Source organism: Trachypithecus francoisi, unplaced genomic scaffold, assembly GCF_009764315.1.
Source record: "Trachypithecus francoisi isolate TF-2019V2 unplaced genomic scaffold, Tfra_2.0 Lachesis_group18, whole genome shotgun sequence".
Classification (NCBI taxonomy): Eukaryota; Metazoa; Chordata; class Mammalia; order Primates; family Cercopithecidae; genus Trachypithecus; species Trachypithecus francoisi.
This window is the reverse complement of record NW_022681463.1, coordinates 19,473,269-19,493,220: the sequence shown is the minus strand read 5'-3', so window position 1 is coordinate 19,493,220 and position 19,952 is coordinate 19,473,269. Positions and strand designations below refer to the sequence as shown.

The 19,952-nt window shown below is 37.1% G+C and overlaps 1 protein-coding gene across 1 annotated transcript in view; it reads right to left on the bottom strand.

Moving 5' to 3' along the window:
- The window catches only part of UGGT2 (UDP-glucose glycoprotein glucosyltransferase 2), a 244,048-nt gene that overhangs the window by 38,802 nt on the left and 185,294 nt on the right, over positions 1-19,952 (bottom strand). The window contains exons 35-37 of the mRNA XM_033177411.1: positions 18,868-19,028; positions 18,122-18,236; positions 842-958 (exon numbers count right to left, since the gene is read on the bottom strand). Of these exons, the coding sequence (XP_033033302.1) occupies positions 842-958; positions 18,122-18,236; positions 18,868-19,028 (393 nt within the window). The remainder of the gene's footprint in view (positions 1-841; positions 959-18,121; positions 18,237-18,867; positions 19,029-19,952) is intronic.

Sequence of the window (19,952 nt, the reverse complement as noted above, 5' to 3'; positions counted from 1 at the left end):
AGTAGAGATGGGGTTTCATCATGGTGGCCAGGCTGGTCTTGAACCCTGACCTCAGGTGATCTACCTGCCTCGGCCTCCCACAGTGCAGGGATCATAGGCGTGAGCCACCGTGCCCGGCCCTCTCAATCTTTTTTTTCAAAAATCCTTTTGCAGCAAAGAGTTAATACAGAAAGCCTGAAATTGCTATTCTTAGAAAGCCCTGCTTGTAAGGTTGGCTCCTCGCTGGCATCTGGGAACATAGGGTTTAGGATGATTCCAACCATTCCTTTACAAGAGTAACTCACTGTGTCTAAATTATCTGTGCAAAGATGTTTATGCTAAACACCTGCTTTTCTTCTGAGTGATGGAAATTTTGGTGTGTCTCAGGCAGACAGTGCTATATGGTCACCAGGCCCCAATAAAATCCCTGGACATTGGGGTTTCTAATAAATATCCTTAGTAGGTAATACTTCACACGGGTTGGGGAATCTCTTATTGCTTGAGGAATGAGGCTTGTCCCATGTAACATCACAGAGAAAGGACTCTTGGAATCTTGCACCTGATTTTCTCTTTTCCCTTTGCTGACTTTGCTTTATATCCTTTCACTGTGATAAATCATACCCATGAATATGATTATATTGTGCATCTTATGAATCTTCTTAGTGAATCATCAAACCTCAGGGCGGTCTTGGGGTCCCCCAAAATAGCCCTATACTTGCCAACCTAAGTAAATGTCTAACAGACTGAGCAGCAGCAGAAGTGAAGTAATATGTGTGCCACTCCATTTGTAAACAGAAAGAAAATATTTCTATTTAAACATTTCCATATCTGCTTACATACAAATGAAAACAAAGACACTCACCAGATCAATTGTTTTGGCTCTTTGTTTGGATTCATCATCACACCAGGTTTCACACCACAGCCAGTCTTGAGGAAGAGACTTAATGGCAACTTGGTAAATCATATCATTGGGGAGATCCTATAGAAAAATGTGATTTAATCATAGAGGCATAAAATTTAGAGTCAGAAGGAAAGAAGCTGAATGAAGTAAGACATCATTTAGACTGCAAACAGATCATAAAACACATGCAAATCTGAGATTTCTCTATACTTTCAAGCTTAAAATACCTAAGGTGATCCAATCATCTTGTGTTATGAATGAATTCATGCACTGGAATATACCTACATCTCTCCTAGACTCTACCCCTGGGAACAAGGATGAAGATGGAGGCATATAAACCTACCATTCAATAGTCCCCACAATGGACAGCCTCACTACCTCTATCTGCCTCTGTTTCCTCACATTACACCTACAATTACTGTTCATATCGGTCACCACCATGTTCTATGGATTCTGAGGGGAACTTTCACCTCCCCATTGTAAACTGTGATCCATGAATATTTTTCCATTTCTGTATGCTCAGAGCTCTCTAAGTAAAGATTGCTGGCATCTGGGTTAATGGATGTTTGACTGGCAAACTAGCCTAGTAAGTTAGAGACCTTTGGAGAGAATCAGACAAATCTTCCCCAGAGATATTTGTTTATATTCCAGGGGTAGAGTCCTTCCCTTCCTTTCTCTAGAGAAGATCTGCTTATATTCAAGAGCAAAGGCATGTTCCTCTCTCTCCACGAGTATGAAGGGTACTTGTGCTGGTTGTCCTACATAAGCTCCAAGATTCTCAATTTTAAGGTTCTTCTCTCAACATTCCTATTAAACATCACACTGAAATTCCTAGCAAATGCAATAAGACAAGAAAAGGAAAATGTACATAGATTGGGAGGGGAAAAAACCTGTTATTGTTTGTGATAACAGGATTGTTTATGCAGAAAATCCCAAGAATCAAGGGAAAAACCTTCTGGAACTGATAAGCAATTTTAGCAATGTTACAAGATACAAAGTTAATATACAAAAGTTAACTGCTTTTCTATATACCAGCAATGAACAAATAATTTGAAATTCAAGAAAACACACCATTTAAATTAGTACCCAAAAAGAGAAATACTTAAATATAAATCTAATAAAATATGTTCCTCAACAAAATGAAAACTACAAAATTCTGAGGAAAGAAATCAAAGAACACTGAAATACATGAAGAGATAGTCCATGTTCACTCATAGGAAGACTCCATAGTCAAGATATAAATTCTTCCCAGATTTATCTATAGACTTAACACAATCCCAATCAAAGGCTTAGCAAGTTACTTTGTGGAGACTGACCAAACGATTCTAAAGTTTGGGGAAAAAGGAAAAGATCTAGAATATCCAACACAATATTGAAGAATAAAGTCAGAGGGCTAACACTACCAGACTTGAAGTCTTACTATAAAGTTACAGTAATCAAAACAGTGTGGTATTGGCAAAACAAGAGACAAATTCATAATGGAACACAATAAAGAGCCCAGAAATAGAAAATTACCCATACTTTCTGCTTTTTTTTTTTTTTTTTTGAAACCTAAGATTGCTCTAAAAAAATAAAGTCCATGAATCAAAGAAAGAAAAACCTTAACAGTTCCTTCTGACCTCCTAGTTCCTTGGAATCCCTTCCTTAAATAACCTGGCCTGTCATATTATCTAACCTACTAACTCAAATGGTTATATACTAGACCAAGTCTTCTATACTTTCAATTTCATGGTGCCACTCTCTGGTCACCTCTTGATTTTTGGTTCACTCCACTGAGTACTCAGATATCAATATCATTTCACTCCCTGGAACCTCCAATCAACTGATTCTACCACTATTTCATTGTTCCTCATTCCATGATGTATTCACTCCTATATAGTTATTCTTTTGAATATACTCTCAACTGTCTTATTCTTCTCTCACTTAGTTGTACTTTCTTGACAAAGTCATAGTCCTGATTAAATCTCAATCACTGTACCTATTCTCATGGAACTCAACATGGCTGAGTTCCATGAGTAGAGGACACACACACACTACCCCCCATGCTGACTGTTTTTTCATTTTAACCTCATGAATATAAATCTTAGGGGAACTTTAATTCTGTCAATTATATATATGGGTCTACTCTGTTGTCACTTAGCTGATCTTTAGCTGATTATTTCACACACTGTCCTTATATCCTCCCCTAACCTCCACGTACCTAATAATCTACTTTCTGTCTCTATGAGTTTGTCTAGTCTGGACATATCACGTAAGTATAATTATATATTATAAGGTTTTTGTATCTGGCTTCTGTCAGCACAATGTTGTCAAGGTTCATCCACTCTGAGACATATTTCAGTACTTCAGTCCTTTTTACAGCCAAATAATATTCCATTGTATGAATTTACAACATTTGGTTTATTCATTTGTCAACTGATGGGCATTTGGGTTGTTTCCATTTTCCAGCTGTTATAAACAATGCTTCTATAAACATTTGCATAAGTTTTTGTTTGGACACGTTTTCAACCCTCTTGGGTATACATCTAGGAGTGGAGCTGCTGGGTCATATGTTAACACTGTTTAACATCTTGATGACCTGTCAAACTGTTTTTGAACTTGATACACTATTCTACATTCCAAATAGGAATGTATCATGGTTCCGTTTGCTCCCTATCCTTGTCCACTCGTTACTGTCGATCTTTTTTATTATAGCTATCATAGTGAGTATGAAGTTGTATCTTATTGTGGTTTTGATTTGCTATTCCTAATGACAATGGCACTGAGCACCTTTTCATGTGTTTACTGGACATTTGTGTATCACAGAAGATACATCAATGGCTAGTAAGCACATACAATGTCTGTTTACATAGACATATTTCAAACTTAAATGTCTATTTAAATAGAAATATTTCACATTTAAATGTCATTTAAATAGACATATTAAAATCTCTAAATAGACACATTTAAGTCTCTATTTAGACTTAAACGTACAACCTAAAACCATAAAAACTCTAGAAGAAAACCTAAGCAATACCATTCAGGACAGAGGCATGGGCAAAGACTTCATGACTAAAATACCAAAAGCAATCGCAATAAAAGCAAAAATTGAGAAATGGGATCTAATTAAACTAAAGAGCTTCTGCACAGCAAAAGAAACTATCATCAGAGTGAACAGATAACCTACAGAATGGGAGAAAACTTTTGCAATCTATCCATCTGACAAAGGGCTAATATCCAGAATCTACAAGAAACTTAAACAAATTTATAAGAAAAAAACAACCCCATCAAAAAGTGGGCAAAGAATATGAACAGATGCTTCTCAAAAGAAGACACTTATGTGGCCAATAGGTATATACCCAAAGGATTATAAATCATGAAATAAAGCTCATCATCACTGGTCATTAGAGAAATGCAAATCAAAACCACAATGAGATACCATCATCTCACGCCAGTAAGAATGGTGATCATGAAAAAGTCTGGAAATAATAGATGCTGGCGAGGATGTGGAGAAATAGGAACACTTCTACACTGTTAGTGGGAGTGTACATTAGTTCAACCATTGTGAAAGACAGTGTGGCAACTCCTCAAGGATCTACAACCAGAAACACCATTTGACCCAGCAATCCTACAAATCATTCTACTATAAAAGACACATGCACATGCATGTTTATTGCAGCACTACTTACAATATTGGGGAAACCCACCCCCGATAGGGAAAATAGAAAAGGACTCTCGTTGAACTAAGTGTTGGCCAATCTGAGAAATAAAGGGAAAGAGTACAAAAGAGAGAAATTTTAAAGCTGGGGTGTCCGGGGGATGTTGGCAGGTTCCATGATGCCCCCCAAGCCGCAAAACCAGCAAGTTTTTATTAGTGATTTTCAAAAGGGGAGGGAGTATATGAATAGGGTATGGGTCACAGAGATCACATGCTTCACAAGGTAATAAAATAACACAAGGCAAGTGGAGGCAGGGTGAGATCACAGGACCGGGGTGAAATTAAAATTGCTAATGAAATTTGGGGCACGCATTGTCATTGATAACATCTTATCAGGAGACAGGGTTTGAGAGGAGACCAAATTTTATTAGGCGGGAATTTCCTCGTTCACAAGATAGATTGGAAAGTGATAAATGTTCACAAAATCTTCACAATTTATGTTCAGCGCTATGGGAGACCAGGGCTTATTTCAACCCTTATCTGCAACTGTAAAAGACAGACGTCCCCAGAGTGGCCATTTTAGAGACCTCCCCCTGGGAACGCATTCCCTTTCTCAGGGCTATTCCTTGCTGAGAAGAAGAATTCAGTGATATTTCTCCTATTTGCTTTTGAAAGAAGAGAAATATGGCTCTGTTCCGCCCAGCTCTCAGGCAGCCAGACCTAATGGTTATCTCCCTTGTTCCCCGAACATCACTGTTACCCTGTTCTTTTTTCAAGGTGCCCAGATTTCATACTGTTTAAACAATTTACACAGTTAACGCAATCATCACAGGGTCCTGAGGCGACATTCGTCCTCAGCTTACACATATGATGGGATTAAGAGATTAAAGACAGGCATAGGAAATCACAAGAATATTGATTGGGGAAGTGATAAATGTCCACGAAATCTTCACAATTTACGTTCAGAGATCGCAGTAAAGACAGGTGTCAGAAATTACAAAAGTATTAATTTGCGGAACTAATAAATGTCCATGATATCTTCACAATTTATGTTCTTTTCCCATGGCTTCAGTCGGTCCCTCCATTCGGGGTCCCTGACTTCCCGCAACAGGTATATACCCAAAGGATTATAAATCATTCTACTATAAAGACACATGCACATGTATCTTTATTGCAGCACTATTTACAATAGCAAAGACTTGGAACCAATCCAAATGCCCATCAGTGACAGACTGGATAAAGAAAATGTGGCACATATATACCATGGAATACTATGCAGCCATAAAAAAATGAGTTCATATCCTTTGCAGAATATGGATGAAGCTGGAAACCATCATCTTCAGCAAATTAACACAGGTCCAGAAAACCAAATACCACATGTTCTCACTCATAAGTGGGAGTTGAACAATGAGAACACATGGACACAGGGAGGGGAACATCACCCACTGGGGCCTGTTGGGGGGCTGGGGGAAGGGGTGGGAGAGCATTAGGACAAATACCTAATGCATGTGGGGCTTAAAACCTAGATGACAGGTTGATAGGTACAGCAAACCACCATGGCACACGTATACCTACATAACAAACCTGCACCTTCAGCACATGTATCCTTGAATTTAGAGTAAAATAAAAAACATGGAAAATAAAAATAAACATACTTAAATGTCTATTTACATCCCTTGATCACTTTGTAAATTGGTTATTTTCCTTTGCTATTGAGTTATGGGAGTTCTTGAGAGCTTGTTTGGAGGTTCTGGCAGGGGAGCACAGCTACTCATGTACCCTTGACTGAAGATTGGTCCTTCTCTGTTGGGGATAGTCATCCTCTTAAACCCAGCATGCAGTTTCGGGAGGAACACACATGGAACAGTGAGGGAGGAAGAGGACACGTCCTGTGTAGCCAGCCAGATCAGCTGAATCAACCCTGGCGATCTATGGGCTGACAGATGTAGCAGCTAGATTGTCCTCACATCCTACAGCATCCTACAGGAGTTCTTTATATGTTCTGGATATTACTGTCTTGTCAGATACAAGATTTGCAAATCTTTTGTCCCATTCTATAAGTTGTCTTTTCCCTTTCTTGTATCCTGTAATGCATACAAGTCTTTAATTTTTTTTTTTTTTTTTTTTTGCTGTTGCCCAGGCTGGAGTGCAGTGGCTTGATCTCAGCTCACTGCAAGTTCCGCCTCCCGGGTTCACGCCATTCTCCTGCCTCAGCCTCCTGGGTAACTGGGAATACAGGCGCCCGCCACCATGCCCGGCTAATTTTTTTTCATATTTTTAGTAGAGACGGGCTTTCGCCGTGTTAGCCAGGATGGTCTCGATCTCCTCATCTCATGATCCATCCGCCTCGACCTCCCAAAGTGCTGGGATTACAGGCGTGAGCCACTGCGCCCGGCCAATTTATCTTTTTCTTTCATTGTTTGTGCTTTTGGTTTTGTATCTTAAAAAACATTGCCTAATCCAAAGTCACAAAGATTTACACTTACATTCACTTCTAAGAGTTTTATGGTTTTAGTTCTCACATTTAAGTCTTTGATCCATTTTGAGTTAATTTTTATACATGATGTGAAGTAGGGGTCCAACTTCATTCTTTACAAGTGAATTTCCTGTTGTCTAGCATAGTTGTTAAAAAGGCTATTCTTTCCCCATTAAATTGTCTTGGAATGCTTGACAAAAATCAAATGAGAGTAGAGGCACAGGCTTATTTCAGAACTCTCAATTCTCTTCTAGTGACCATATGTCTAACCTTATGCCAGTACCACTACTGGGCATAAAGAATTTTACATATGTATATTTCTGTGAAACCACCACATAATTAAAATAATTGAATATAGCCATCACCCTGAAGATTCCTTGTGTCCTTTTGCAATTGTTCCTGCCTATCCTTCCTCTACCCACCCAATCCAGTCCCCAGGTAAGCATGAACTGCTTTTTCACCTTGGATTAGTTTGCATTTTCTATAATTTTATATAAACAGGATTACATAATACAAATACTTTTGGTCTGACTTTTCATATAAATTGTAAATACACCTATATACTTTTGGTATGGATCAGCATTGTTATTTTTAGAGTCATCCATGTTGTCTGTGTATAAATAATTCATTCCTTTTTACTACTGAGTAGTATTATATTCTATGAATATACTATATCTTTTTATCTATTCTCCTCTTGATAGATATTTGTAGTAGCCAGTTTCTGACATGGCTGCCAGTAATTCCTGACTTCTGGTATTCATTCTCTTGTGCAATTCCTTCTCTTGGTCTGGTTGGATCTAATGACTACCTTCTAACAAACAGAATATGGCAAAACTAATGGGATATCAATTCTGAGATTAGACTATAACAGACTGTGACTTCCATTTTTGTTGGCATCCTCTCTTTCTCTGATTTTTCTCTCTCATGTTTGGCCATCTGCCAGAAACTGATGACTGCCTATAGTCACAGCCAGCAAGGAAATTAGGCCTTTGGTATAATAACTTTTGAAGAATAAACCCTGCCCACAACCATGTGAGCGTCTTTGCCTAGCGGTCAAGTCTTTTGATTAGATGGCAGTCCCTGGGTGACACAGTGATTGCAGTCTTGAGAGACACAATGAAGCAGAACACCAAGTTAGGTTAGACCACAGAAACTGATCCACACAAACTGTTTGTTAAGTTGCTATGTTTTGGGTAAGCTGTCATGCAGCAACAGGTAACAAATACAGGGGGGTTGTTCTAGGTTTTGGCTTTTATGAATAATGCTGCTATGAATATTTCTGCACAAGTGTTTGTGTGGCCAGGTACTTTTATTTCTTTTGGGTAAATACCCTGAAGTATAATGACTAATCATATGGCAGGTTTAAGTTAAACTTGTAAAAGAAATTGCCAAACTGCTTTTCAAAATGGCTTAGCCATTTTACACTCATTTTCACAAGCAACGTATAAGAATTCTAGCAGCTATATATCCCTTCAACACTTGGAATGGTCAGTCTGTTTAATGTTAACCATTCTAACTGGTGTGTAGAGTTATTCACTGTAGTTTTAATTTGCATTTCCCTAATCACTAATGGTGTTTAGCATCTTTTCATGGACTTATTGACACTTGATCATCTTTGGTGATGGGTCAATCTGATTCTTTAACAAATCAGATTACTTATTTTCTTATTAATGAGTTTTGGGAACTCTTTATATATTTATCAATTTTTTCTTTTATGAATCATGCTTTTAGTATCATACCTAAAAAATCTCTGCATAACCCAAGATCACAGAGATTTTCTCCTATCTTGTAAACATTTTATATTGTATCTTTGTCTATGATGTGTTTGGAATTAATTTTTACTTATGGCATATTAGGGTTTAGAGGTTTTGGGGGTTCTTTCTGGCATAAGGATATCTGATTGTTCCAGCAGTTTCTTGAAAAGACTATCCTTTCTCCACTGCATTATCCTTGCACCTTTGTCACAAGTCAACCGGCCATATATGTGGGTCTATTTCTGGATTCTTTATTCTGATTCATGGATCAGATTGTCTATCTCTACACCAACACCAACCTATTTTGACTATGGTAGCTCTATATTACGTCTTAAAACAAGGTGGTATAAGTCCTTAAACTTTCTTATTTTTCAAAGTTGTTTTAGTGATTTTTATTTTTTTTAATTTTTAATTTTTATTTTTTTGAGACAGAGTTTTGTTCTTGTTACCCAGGCTGGAGTGCAATGGTGTGATCTCGGCTCACTGCAACCTCCACCTCCTGGGTTCAAGTGATTCTCCTGCCTCAGCCTCCCAAGTAGCTAGGATTACAGGTGCCTGCCACCACGCCCAGCTAATTTTTTATGTTTTTAGTAGAGACAGAGTTTCACCATGTTGGCCAGGCTGGTCTTCAACTCCTGACCTCAAGTGATCCACCTGCCTCAGCCTCCCAAAATGCTGGGATTACAGTGTGAGCCACAGTGCCTGGCCTGTCTTGGCGATTTTAGGTCTATGGCATTCCATTTGAATTTTAGAATCAACTTCATTAATTTGTACAGGAAAGCCTGCTGAATATTAGAAAAAACAGAGAGTAATGTTTTTATTGGAATTGCATTAAATCTAGTGATTAATTTGGGGAGAAACTACATCTTAACAATATTCAATCTTCCAACCATGAACAAGGTATACCTCTCTAAATATTCAGCTGAGTTTTAATCTCTCTCAGCAGTTTTGTAGTTTTCAGTCTGTAAGTCTTAAGTCTGACCACTAAGGTTTTCATTTCCAAAATGCTACAGAAATGGATATTTAATTTCAATTTCCAATTGTTATTGCTAGTATATAGAAATAGAATTGGATTTTAATAGTGATTTTCTATCTTGCAGCTTTGTGAAATGCAGTTATTAGTTCTAGCTTTTTGGCAGATTACATGAGGTTTTCCACCTAGATGATCACATTGATTGTCCGCGTTACCCGTCCAAGACAGCCAGTTTTACTTATTTCTTGCCAATCTGAATGCCTTTTTTTTCTTGCCTTGCTGTACTAGGTATCTGTCTAGTACAATACTGAATAGGAAAGGTAAGAGTGGATATCCTTGCTGTGTTTCTGATCTAGGGAGAAAGCATTCAGTCTTTGATTATTAAGTATGATGTTAGCTGTAGGTTTTTCATAGATGCCCTTTATCAGGATGAGGAAATTCCCTTCCAGTTCTAGTGTGCTGAGAGTTTTAAATCAGGAATGGATACTGGAGTATATCAAATACTCTTTTGCATCTATTTAGTTGATCTCATATATATATGTATATATGGATATGTATTCCAGTCTTTAATACAGGGAGTTACATTGATTTTCTAATATTGAATCAATCTTGCATTCCTGGGATAAAGTTCATGTGGTCATGATTCATCATATAAGATCCTTTTTATATATTACTAAGTTTGATTACTTAAAACTTTAACAATTTTTACAACTTTTCTTAAGAAATGCTTGTCTATAATTTTCCTTTCTTATAATATCTTTGGTCTTGATGTCAAGGGAATGCTGCCTCACAGAATGAGTTGAAAAGTATTCCCTTCTCTTCAATTTTCTGGAATAGTTTGTGTAAAACTGGTATTACTTCTTTCTCTGAAGTTTGATAGAATTCATTACTGAAGCTATCTGGGCCTGGGGATTTAAACTACAAATTCCATTTCTTCAGCTGATACAGGGTTATTCAAGTTACCTATTTCATGTTCTGACTTTTGGTAGTTTGTGTCTTTTAAGTAATTTGGCCATTTCATCAAAGTTGTTGAATGTATTACCAGAAACTTGATTCTAATAGTCCCTTGATTATTCTTTCAGTATCTGTAGAATCTGTGTGCTGTCATGTCTCACATTTCTATATTGGTAATTTGTGTCTTTTACCTTTTTTTAATTCTGAACAGTCTAGACAGAGGTTCATCGGTTTTGTTGATTTTCTCAAAAAACCAGCTTAGGTTTCATTTTTAAAAATCTACAAAAATGCATCTTTTCATCTTTTTTTTTTTTCATTTTACTGATTTCCATTCTAACCTTAATTATTCCTTTTTTCTATTTTATTTTTTAGAGCAGTTATTAGGTTCACAGTCAAATTAAGAGGAAGGCAAAGATTTCCCATATACTCACTGTTCCCACACAGGCATTACCTACTCCCCTATTATCAACACCTCCCACCAAAGTGATATGTTTGTTACAATACATGAACCTACATTCATGCATTATACTCATTCCAAGTCTAAAGTTTACATTAGGCTTCTTTCTTGGTGGTGTACATTCTACGGGTTTGGACAACTGTATAATGACATGTATCTAACACCATATATTTTCCCTGCTTAAAAATTCTCTGTGCTCCACCATATCATCACCTGCCCCCTCCCGGCCACCAAACTCTGACAACCATTTATCTTTATACTGTCTCCATAATTTTGCTTTTTCCAGAATGTTATATAGTTAGAATAATACAGTATGTAATCTTTTCAGATTGGCTTCTTTCACTTAGTTATTATACATTTAAAGTTATTCCTTGTCTTTTCATGGCTTAATAGCTCATTTCTTTTTAACTCTGAATAGTCCATGGTCTGGATGTACCCGTTTCTTTACCGATTCACCTACTAAAAGACATCTTGGTTGGCTGCATTTTTGGCAGTTATAAATAAAGGTGTTATAAATATCTTTGTGCAGGTTTTTACGTAGCCATAGTTTTCAACTCCTTTGAGGAAATTCCAAAAACTACAATGGCTAAGTCGTATGGTAAGAGTATGTTTGGTTTTATAAGAAACTATCAAATTGCCTTCCGAAGTGACTATACCATTTTGTACTCTTATCAGCCATGAACGCGAGTTCCTCTTGCTCCACATCTTTACTAGCCTTTGGTGTTGTCAGTATTCTGGATTTTGGCCTAATAGGTGTGTGGTGGTATCTTACTGTTGTTTAATTTGTGTATCCCTGATGATATATGACGTGGAACATCTGCTCACATGCTTATATGTCATCTGTATATGTTCTTTGGTGAAGTGTCTGTTAAGGTCTTTGGTCCATTTCCGAATTTGGTTTGTTTTCTGGTTGTTGAATCTTTAGAGTTCTTTGCATTTTTTTGGATAACACTCCTGTACAGATGCATCTTTTACAAATATATTTTTGCCAAAATACTTGTCTTTTCTTTCTCTTGTCATTGTCTTTTGCAGAACAGAAGTTTTTAATTTCAGAGAAGTACAGCTTATCAATTCTTAACTTTCACGGATCATGACTTTGGTGTTACATCTAAAAAGTCATTGTCATACCCAAGGCCATCTAGGTTTTCTCCTATATTGTCTTCCAGGAGTTTTGCATTTTGTGTTTTACATTCAAGTCTATAAACCATTCTGAGTTAATTTTTCTGAAGGGTGTAAGATCTGTGTCTAGATTCATTTTCTTCTTACGAGATGTTCAGTTGTTCCAGTTACATTTGTTAAAAATACTATCTTAGCTCTATCTTTGTTCCTCTGTCAAAGATTGGGTGACTATATTTATGTGGGTTTATTTCTGGGCTCTCTATTCTGTTCCGTTGATCTATTTTTCTATTCTTTTGCCAACATACTGTCTTGATTACTATAGCTTTACAGTGAAGTAAGTCTGGTATTGCTAGTTTTCTGACTTTCTTCTTTTTCAATATTGTGCTGGTTATTCTAGTTCTTTTCCTTTTCTATATAAACTTTAAAATCAGTAGGTTGACAATCATAAAACAACTTGCTAGGACTTTGATTGGAATTGTGTTGAATCTATAAATTGATCTGGGAAGAATTTATCAATGTAGTCTTGAGCAATTTAGTCTTCCTATCCACAAACAGGGAATACCTCTTCAGGTATTTCAGTGTTTTTGAATTTCTTTCATTAGAATTTTACAGTTTTCTTCATGTAGAGAAACATACTTTATTAGATTTATACTTAAATATTATTTTGGTGCCAATTTAAATGATACTGTGTTTTTAATTTTAAATTCCACTTGTTCATTGTTGGCATACAGAAAAATGACTTTTTCTTTGTCATATATCTTATATTCTTAAATCTCTATCAGGCAATGTGCAAAGATCCCTATGCAAATGATATTATTAAAAATAAAATACAACCCTAAAATGTACATTATAAACATAAGGGAATAATTTTAATATACCTGTAAAAAATTTATCTTATGGCTGGGCACAGTGGCTCACACCTGTATTCCCAGCACTTTGGGAGGCCGAGGCGAGTGGATCACGAAGTCAGGAGATCGAGACCATCCTAACATGGTGAAACCCCGTCTCTACTAAAATATACAAAAAACTAGCCAGGCGTGGTGATGGGCGCCTGTAATACCAGCTACTCAGGAGGCTGAGGCAGGAGAATGGCGTGAACCCAGGGGGCGGAGCTTGCAGTGAGCCTAGATTGTGCCACTGCACTCTAGCCTGGGTGACAGAGCAAGACTCTGTCTCAAAAAAAAAAAAAAAATTGTGCAAAATAGTATTTAATTTTTTATAAATAGCTTTCTTTTATTATACTTATTCTTCATTTCAGACACCTGATCTAAGCCCATAGCCTTTGTAATCAGTCTTTTGCTCCAGGTTAATTAATTAAACTTTTATTTTTGGTTCAGGGTTACATGTGCAAGCCTGCTATATAGGTAAATTGAATGTCATGGGGGTTTAGTGTACAAATTATTTTGTCACACAGGTAGTAAGCATAGTACCTGATAGGTAGTAAAAATGACTTTTATATATTAATCTTTTATATATTAATTTATACTTTTATATATTAATTATATATTAACCTTTGACCTTGCTATAATGCCTTATTGGTATACTGATTTTCGTTTTTTCGTCATTTTTTTGGATTGTCTAAGTAGGCATTTGCAAACAAAGGCAGTTTTATTTCTTCCTTCCCAATGTGTATACCTTTTATTTCCTTTTCTTATCTTACTGCATTAGCCAGGACCTTACTCTGGTTTTAACTTTTCTTTTTTCCCTAGTTTCTAGGTAGAAGATGAGGTTGAAACCTTTTTTCTTGCCTAATGGAGGTTCTTAGTACTATAAATTTATTTCTAAGAACCATTTTAGCTGCTTATGAATATATTGCAACCATAGGCTACTTTTCTTTCTATACAAACTGAATAATGAGGTACATGAATATAGAAAGAAAAATAGTCTATAGTTGGAATATATTCATAAGAAGTGGTGAATGGTTTGACCAACTGGTCAGAAGCCAAGAAACAGAAAGATAGGAAGATTAAGGGCAAGAAATTCTGGGGTAGAGGTTTCTGGATGACCCTATGGGGGTGGCATAAACTGTCAGGATCTTTGGGTACTTCATGTAAAACAGCCACCAGAAAGCATTCAACACAGAATCAGCACTAAATAACTAGGCAGTCAAAATTATGTGGTTTGTGGAAGTCTGCTAGCCTTGATCATAGGCTACTCCAATGACACAATAGGCACATGAATGGAGTTGACATGCTGGCAGAGATGGAGACTGTGTATGGGCCCAACAGCACAGGCTCCTACTTACCCAGGCTCATCTAGCTCTTATAGCCGCCAACAGCAGAGGTAAACACTGAGCTTCTAATACAGCACTTACTCTTTGCAAAGACCAATCAGTTGTTTGATGGTAAGTTGGCTACACTAGATGTCCTTTTACTCAGATTCTTCTGGACTGACCTATACACATATTCTATGTATAGGTTTGCCTTTCTTGCTCACAGAAACCTGGCACCATTACCTAAAGATTTATAGTTATCTACTGACAAAGGTTTCTATATAATACTGTATTAGACCAAGAGACCCAATTTATAGCAAAGGCACTGTGGCAGACGGCACATGATCCCACAGTCCTGTCACATACTGCACTATGTAGAAGATGCTGGCCAATGGAGCAATGGAATGGTTTACTAAGGGCACAGCAGAGGTGCTAGTTCGGAGTCAGACTCTTGCAAAGGTGAGGTGCCATCTTATAGATGCAGTATTATATTTCACATCAGCAACCATTTTATGGTGCTGTGCTACCATTTGGAAAAATTACATAGGCCCAAGGGGGCAAAATAGAAGTGACCATACTTATCATCACTTCCAGTGACTCTCTTGAGGAAGTTATGCTTATTTTCCCTCCCAATTCCTGGTGGTTCTGTGTCATATCACTAGGTTAGAGGAATCTAGAATGGATAATAAAGGGAGATGGTGAGTACAAGTGTGGTCTTTTGACCAGTTCCAGAGGTACGCACTACAGTTTGTTCTACTAACCTCCCTCTTACAAGTTTTCCTTTGAACTTGTAAAACAGTAAGCGTATGATCCATGAAGTACAGTGTGGACTACAATGGATGCTGTGATGCAGCAACCAGCTCTCCATTCAAATCTGAAAACTATTCTCCTAGCTGCTGGGAGTGCTACTCAGCTATCAGCTATCTCTAGTGAACTGCTGTTGGAAAAGAGTTGCCTCACCCAAGGTCACCCCTTTACCTGGGGCAGCCCATATCCAATGACTGGTTGATAGGAAGGAATAAAGACTTGCCCAAACCTGTGAAAACTTCGAAGGACCATCTTAGCTTCACAGCTCCCTGTGGGGTCAGTCAACTGAGATCTTAATGGAACTTGTAAAGTTTCCCCAATTCCATTTCCTTCCTCCACAGTTGCTGGTCCTGAGAGTACTTCCTAATAAACTTCCTGTAAGCTAATTTCCATGTTAGAATTAGGTGGCTTCCTGAGTAATCCAACCTGTAACAGGCAGCTAAGTGGTATTTGCTGATGGAGGGAATGGTGGAAGAAGAACAGAACTTGAGTTCTTGACTTTTTAATTTGAGATAAGTTTTGGGCATTAATGTGGCAATGTCAGTAGAGTTAATACAGGAGTTTGGAATTCAAGGGAAAGCTAAGAGCCAGAGATAAGATTTGGGAACTATTAATAGAAAGATATAAATTGAAACTATGACTGGCTGTAAGACTGCCACTAGAGATGGTACAGAGTGAGAAGTGGGCCAAGGCAGAGATGTAGAGAATAGCAACATTTAAAGGAAAAGTAGAGAAAAAGTAGTTCGACCAAAAAAATTGCAGTGGGAAAGCCAGGGATGTCAAAGAAGAACCAGCAAGGTCTGACATGGAAGCCAATAGAGAGTCAAGAGAGTGTCAAGAAAGGAGAGGTTGAAAACATCCATGCTGCAAAGAGGGCATATAAAAACAAACAAGAAGAGCTCACTACACATTTTCACCTAAGAAAAAAGATACTTTGATTTTACTGAGAAGTTTTAAGTGGATTGGAGGGAGTGGGAGCCAAACTACATGTGAGTAAGGACAATCATCCCCAAAATGTGGTAATATAGTACTGGGAGAACACCTCGGACAGTTCCTGAATTGCTTGAAAAATGAATCCTTTCTTCAGTTGTCCATAGGCAGATAACAGGCAACTTCATAGACTTTCATTCATATGTAAGACTAAGAATTCCTTATAAATAATACATTGGTAAAATTATTAAGAATTACCAAAGATGTATTCATAATCAAAATCTGGCATGTTATTGAGGTTTACTGAGGACCCTAGTCAGTTTTCTACTAATTGGCAATAGTAAAGAGACCCTATTTTGTATGTAAACACATATATATTTGAAGATCTCCCAACTTTCAAGAATGATTAAAAAAATCAATTACTTACCAGTGTGGTCTTGAATAACTCATATTTTGACATATAATTTCCCACTTACTAGACTTTTAAACAAAGGGATTAAGCTTTCTACATTATCTGGAGCCTCTGTTAACTCTTTTCCTTCATTTTTACTTTATTCCCCCCATCTTTATCCCAACCTTTGGGATAAAGTTGGGATAAAGATGGAAAGTCCCTATCCCATACTGACTTTCTTGCTATTCCTCAAACATGGAAGGCCCAATCCCACCTTGGGACCTTTGCATCAGATATTCTCTTTAGCCTGGAATACTCAAGGACATCTGCATTGTCAGCTTTTATGCCTCCATCTAAAATTCACTCAAAAATCATCTTCATAGAAACATATGGCCGATTTATACCTGCAAGCCCCAGCCCCTATTCAGTATTCTGAACTCTCTATTATGCTTTCATGTTTTTTTCTCCAAAACATTTATTATCTTTAAATATTGTTTATTTTTAAATCTTATTTTCCTATTAGAATGAAAATATCATGAGCTAAAGAAATCTTGTTTTTGTTTTCTGATGTCTGAGGTCTTAGGAGAGTATCTGGCACATAGCAGGTATTCAACAGATGAATGAATGAACAAACATGCATGGCTGTGATAAAAATAAGGAAAAAGAGTAGGATTATGGGCTACAGAGTCTTTTGCCTCTGCTTAAATTATCTAAAATGCTTCAGATGCAATAATGAGGAAATTGATAGGATATTAGGAAAATAGTGCTTGTGAGGTGAAAGAAAATGTTAAGGCAGTATCAGGGTGGGGGTGCACTGGATGAAGGATTTGTCTTGAAGATCAGAGAGAGAGACTTGAGCATGTCTAAACAATGATGGAAGAGAGTAAGCAAAAAGAGGGTGACATGGTTTGGCTGTGTCCCCACCTAAATCTCATCATAAATTGTAATTCCCATAATCCTCACCTGTTGTGGGAGGGACGAGGTACAGATAACTGACTCATGGGGGTGGTTTTCCCTATCCTGTTCTCTTGATAGCGAGTGGGTTCTATGAGATCTAATGGTTTTAAAAGGGGCTTCCCCCTTCAACTGGGCACTCATTCTCTCTCCTTTTACTATGTGAAGAAGGACACGTTTGCTTTCCCTTCCGCCATGATTGTAAGTTTCCTGAGGCCTCCCTACCCATGCAGAACTGTGAGTCAATTAAACCTCTTTCCTTTATAAATTACCCAGTCTTGGGTATATCTTTATTAGCAGTGAGAATGGACTAATACAGAGGGTAACTAAAACAGGGCATAAAGCAGAAAGAAGAGGTCTGAGAATGGAAAAGTGAGGATAAAATACTATTAGTTTTGAAAATGTTGAGCTTGAGGTGAAAAAATTATGTATAAGTAGAGATATCCAATAGACAATTACATAAAAGTCAGAAACTTGAGAAAAAAGCTCAAAATATAAGACTTTAAAGTTTATGAGCAGGGATTTGGAACAGTCTATGTATAAACACTGAAAATTATTCTGTTAACATTTTACTTACCTGATCTAGGTTTGAAAGACTGTTTGGATCTTGACTGAGAGCTTGGTACTGGCCCCTGAGCCTGTCACCTGCTCCAATTCTCCTGAACTTCTTGAGATCCACTACATATAAAGCACTGCAAAAATGAATTACTTCTTGATAGCCTATATTGTTTATGTAGCTTTAGTTTTACTTTCCTCCAATGAATGTCTACAGTGACGGTATTAACTACAGATATCCTAAGATCTAATAACAATTAATCCTTTCGAAGATTTGCTCCTAATGTCTCATACTGTTTCCCAGGAGTTTTAAGTTTGTTTTAATTTTGGTAGAATCCATAATCTTTTAGGGTCACCCCAAGCTTTTCCAAGCTGTCATGAAACTCATGGCCTTACAAAAGGCCATGAGGCACTGAAGATATAATCTCAATTTTATTTCACAAACCAAGTTTAAATCTTCTGGAGTAGTTAGGAGCCATATTACTTGGGTTTAACTCCTAGCTCAGTTATATACTAGCAGGGTAAGCCTGGGCAAGTTACATAAATGCTGTATGCCTCAGTTTTCACATCTACAAAATGGAGATAACAACACTATCTCAAGATTGTCACAAAGATTTTATGACTTAATATACGTAAAGGTTTACAAGAGTGACTGGCATGGAATGAACACTACGTAATTGGTTGCTTTTATTGCATAATTTTTAAGAAAACTGGAAATTGTATTTCAATACATTATTTACTAAATGGTAAGGGTATGACTTTTCTTACCTGATATGGTATTTCCGTCTTAAAAGATGTGATGCCCAGTATCCTGTTTTCCAGAAACGATATCCATCCATTTCCCTGCGGCTATCACAAAATGGAGTATACCCATAAGGAGCTCCATCAAGATCGAAATCTCGAAGTTCTTTTAGATCATGTCTCACAATCTAAACAAGTAAAATAGGCTGTCTGATAAAGACTGTAAAATAACATAAGCCTTTTTTTATGGGAATCTTAAATCATTATTACCCTATTACAGAAATCCAAAGGGTTGTATTTTCCTCACAGTGGTTTCACGTAATATGAATTTACTGAATTTAACATTTTTTCCTCTTGCCCTTACAGGTTAAAGGTAAACTAAAATTTATATTCCTAGTCTTTAAGACAGTGGTCTTACTCACCAACAAGAATATTTTGTTGTATCATTTATAAACAAGTCATTTTACGAATCAGATATTTGGGAAAGGGGTTAAATATTACATAAGTGCAGAGCTCTTAGTCTCTCCATGTATGAATAACAAAATCATTCCACGGCAAATCTCCATTATTGTATATTGCCAAGTGTTAAGTTTGAATCATAAAGAAAAATCTCCCAATTATTCTTAATAGCTTGAATGAAATAATATCAATGTTATTTTTGAATACACTGAAGCCTCCTAGAAAAATATTAGTGTACACGTTGAAGGAAAGGTAGGAGAAAGAATCATATTAGATATTATGTGTGGGGCTAAGACGGGAAGATCGCTTGAGGCCAGAAGTTTGAGACCAGCCTCGGCAACATAGTGAGACCCCGTCTGTACAAAAAAAAAAAAATTAGCCAGGCGTGGTGGTGTGCATCTGGAGTTCCAGCTCCTAGGATGCTGAGGTGGGAAGATGGCTCGAATGCAGGAGTCTGAGGCTGCAGTAAGCTATGACTGTGTCACTGCACTCCAGCCTGGATGACAGAGTGAGATCCTGTCTCTTAAAAAAAAAAGTGTGTTTAGAAATGCTATTTTCTTAGTTTACATTGTAATGTTTCATATTTATCAATTTGGAATAGAGTACAAAAATAATAAGAGTTTAAAATATGAGTACATTCTAATATAGGACTT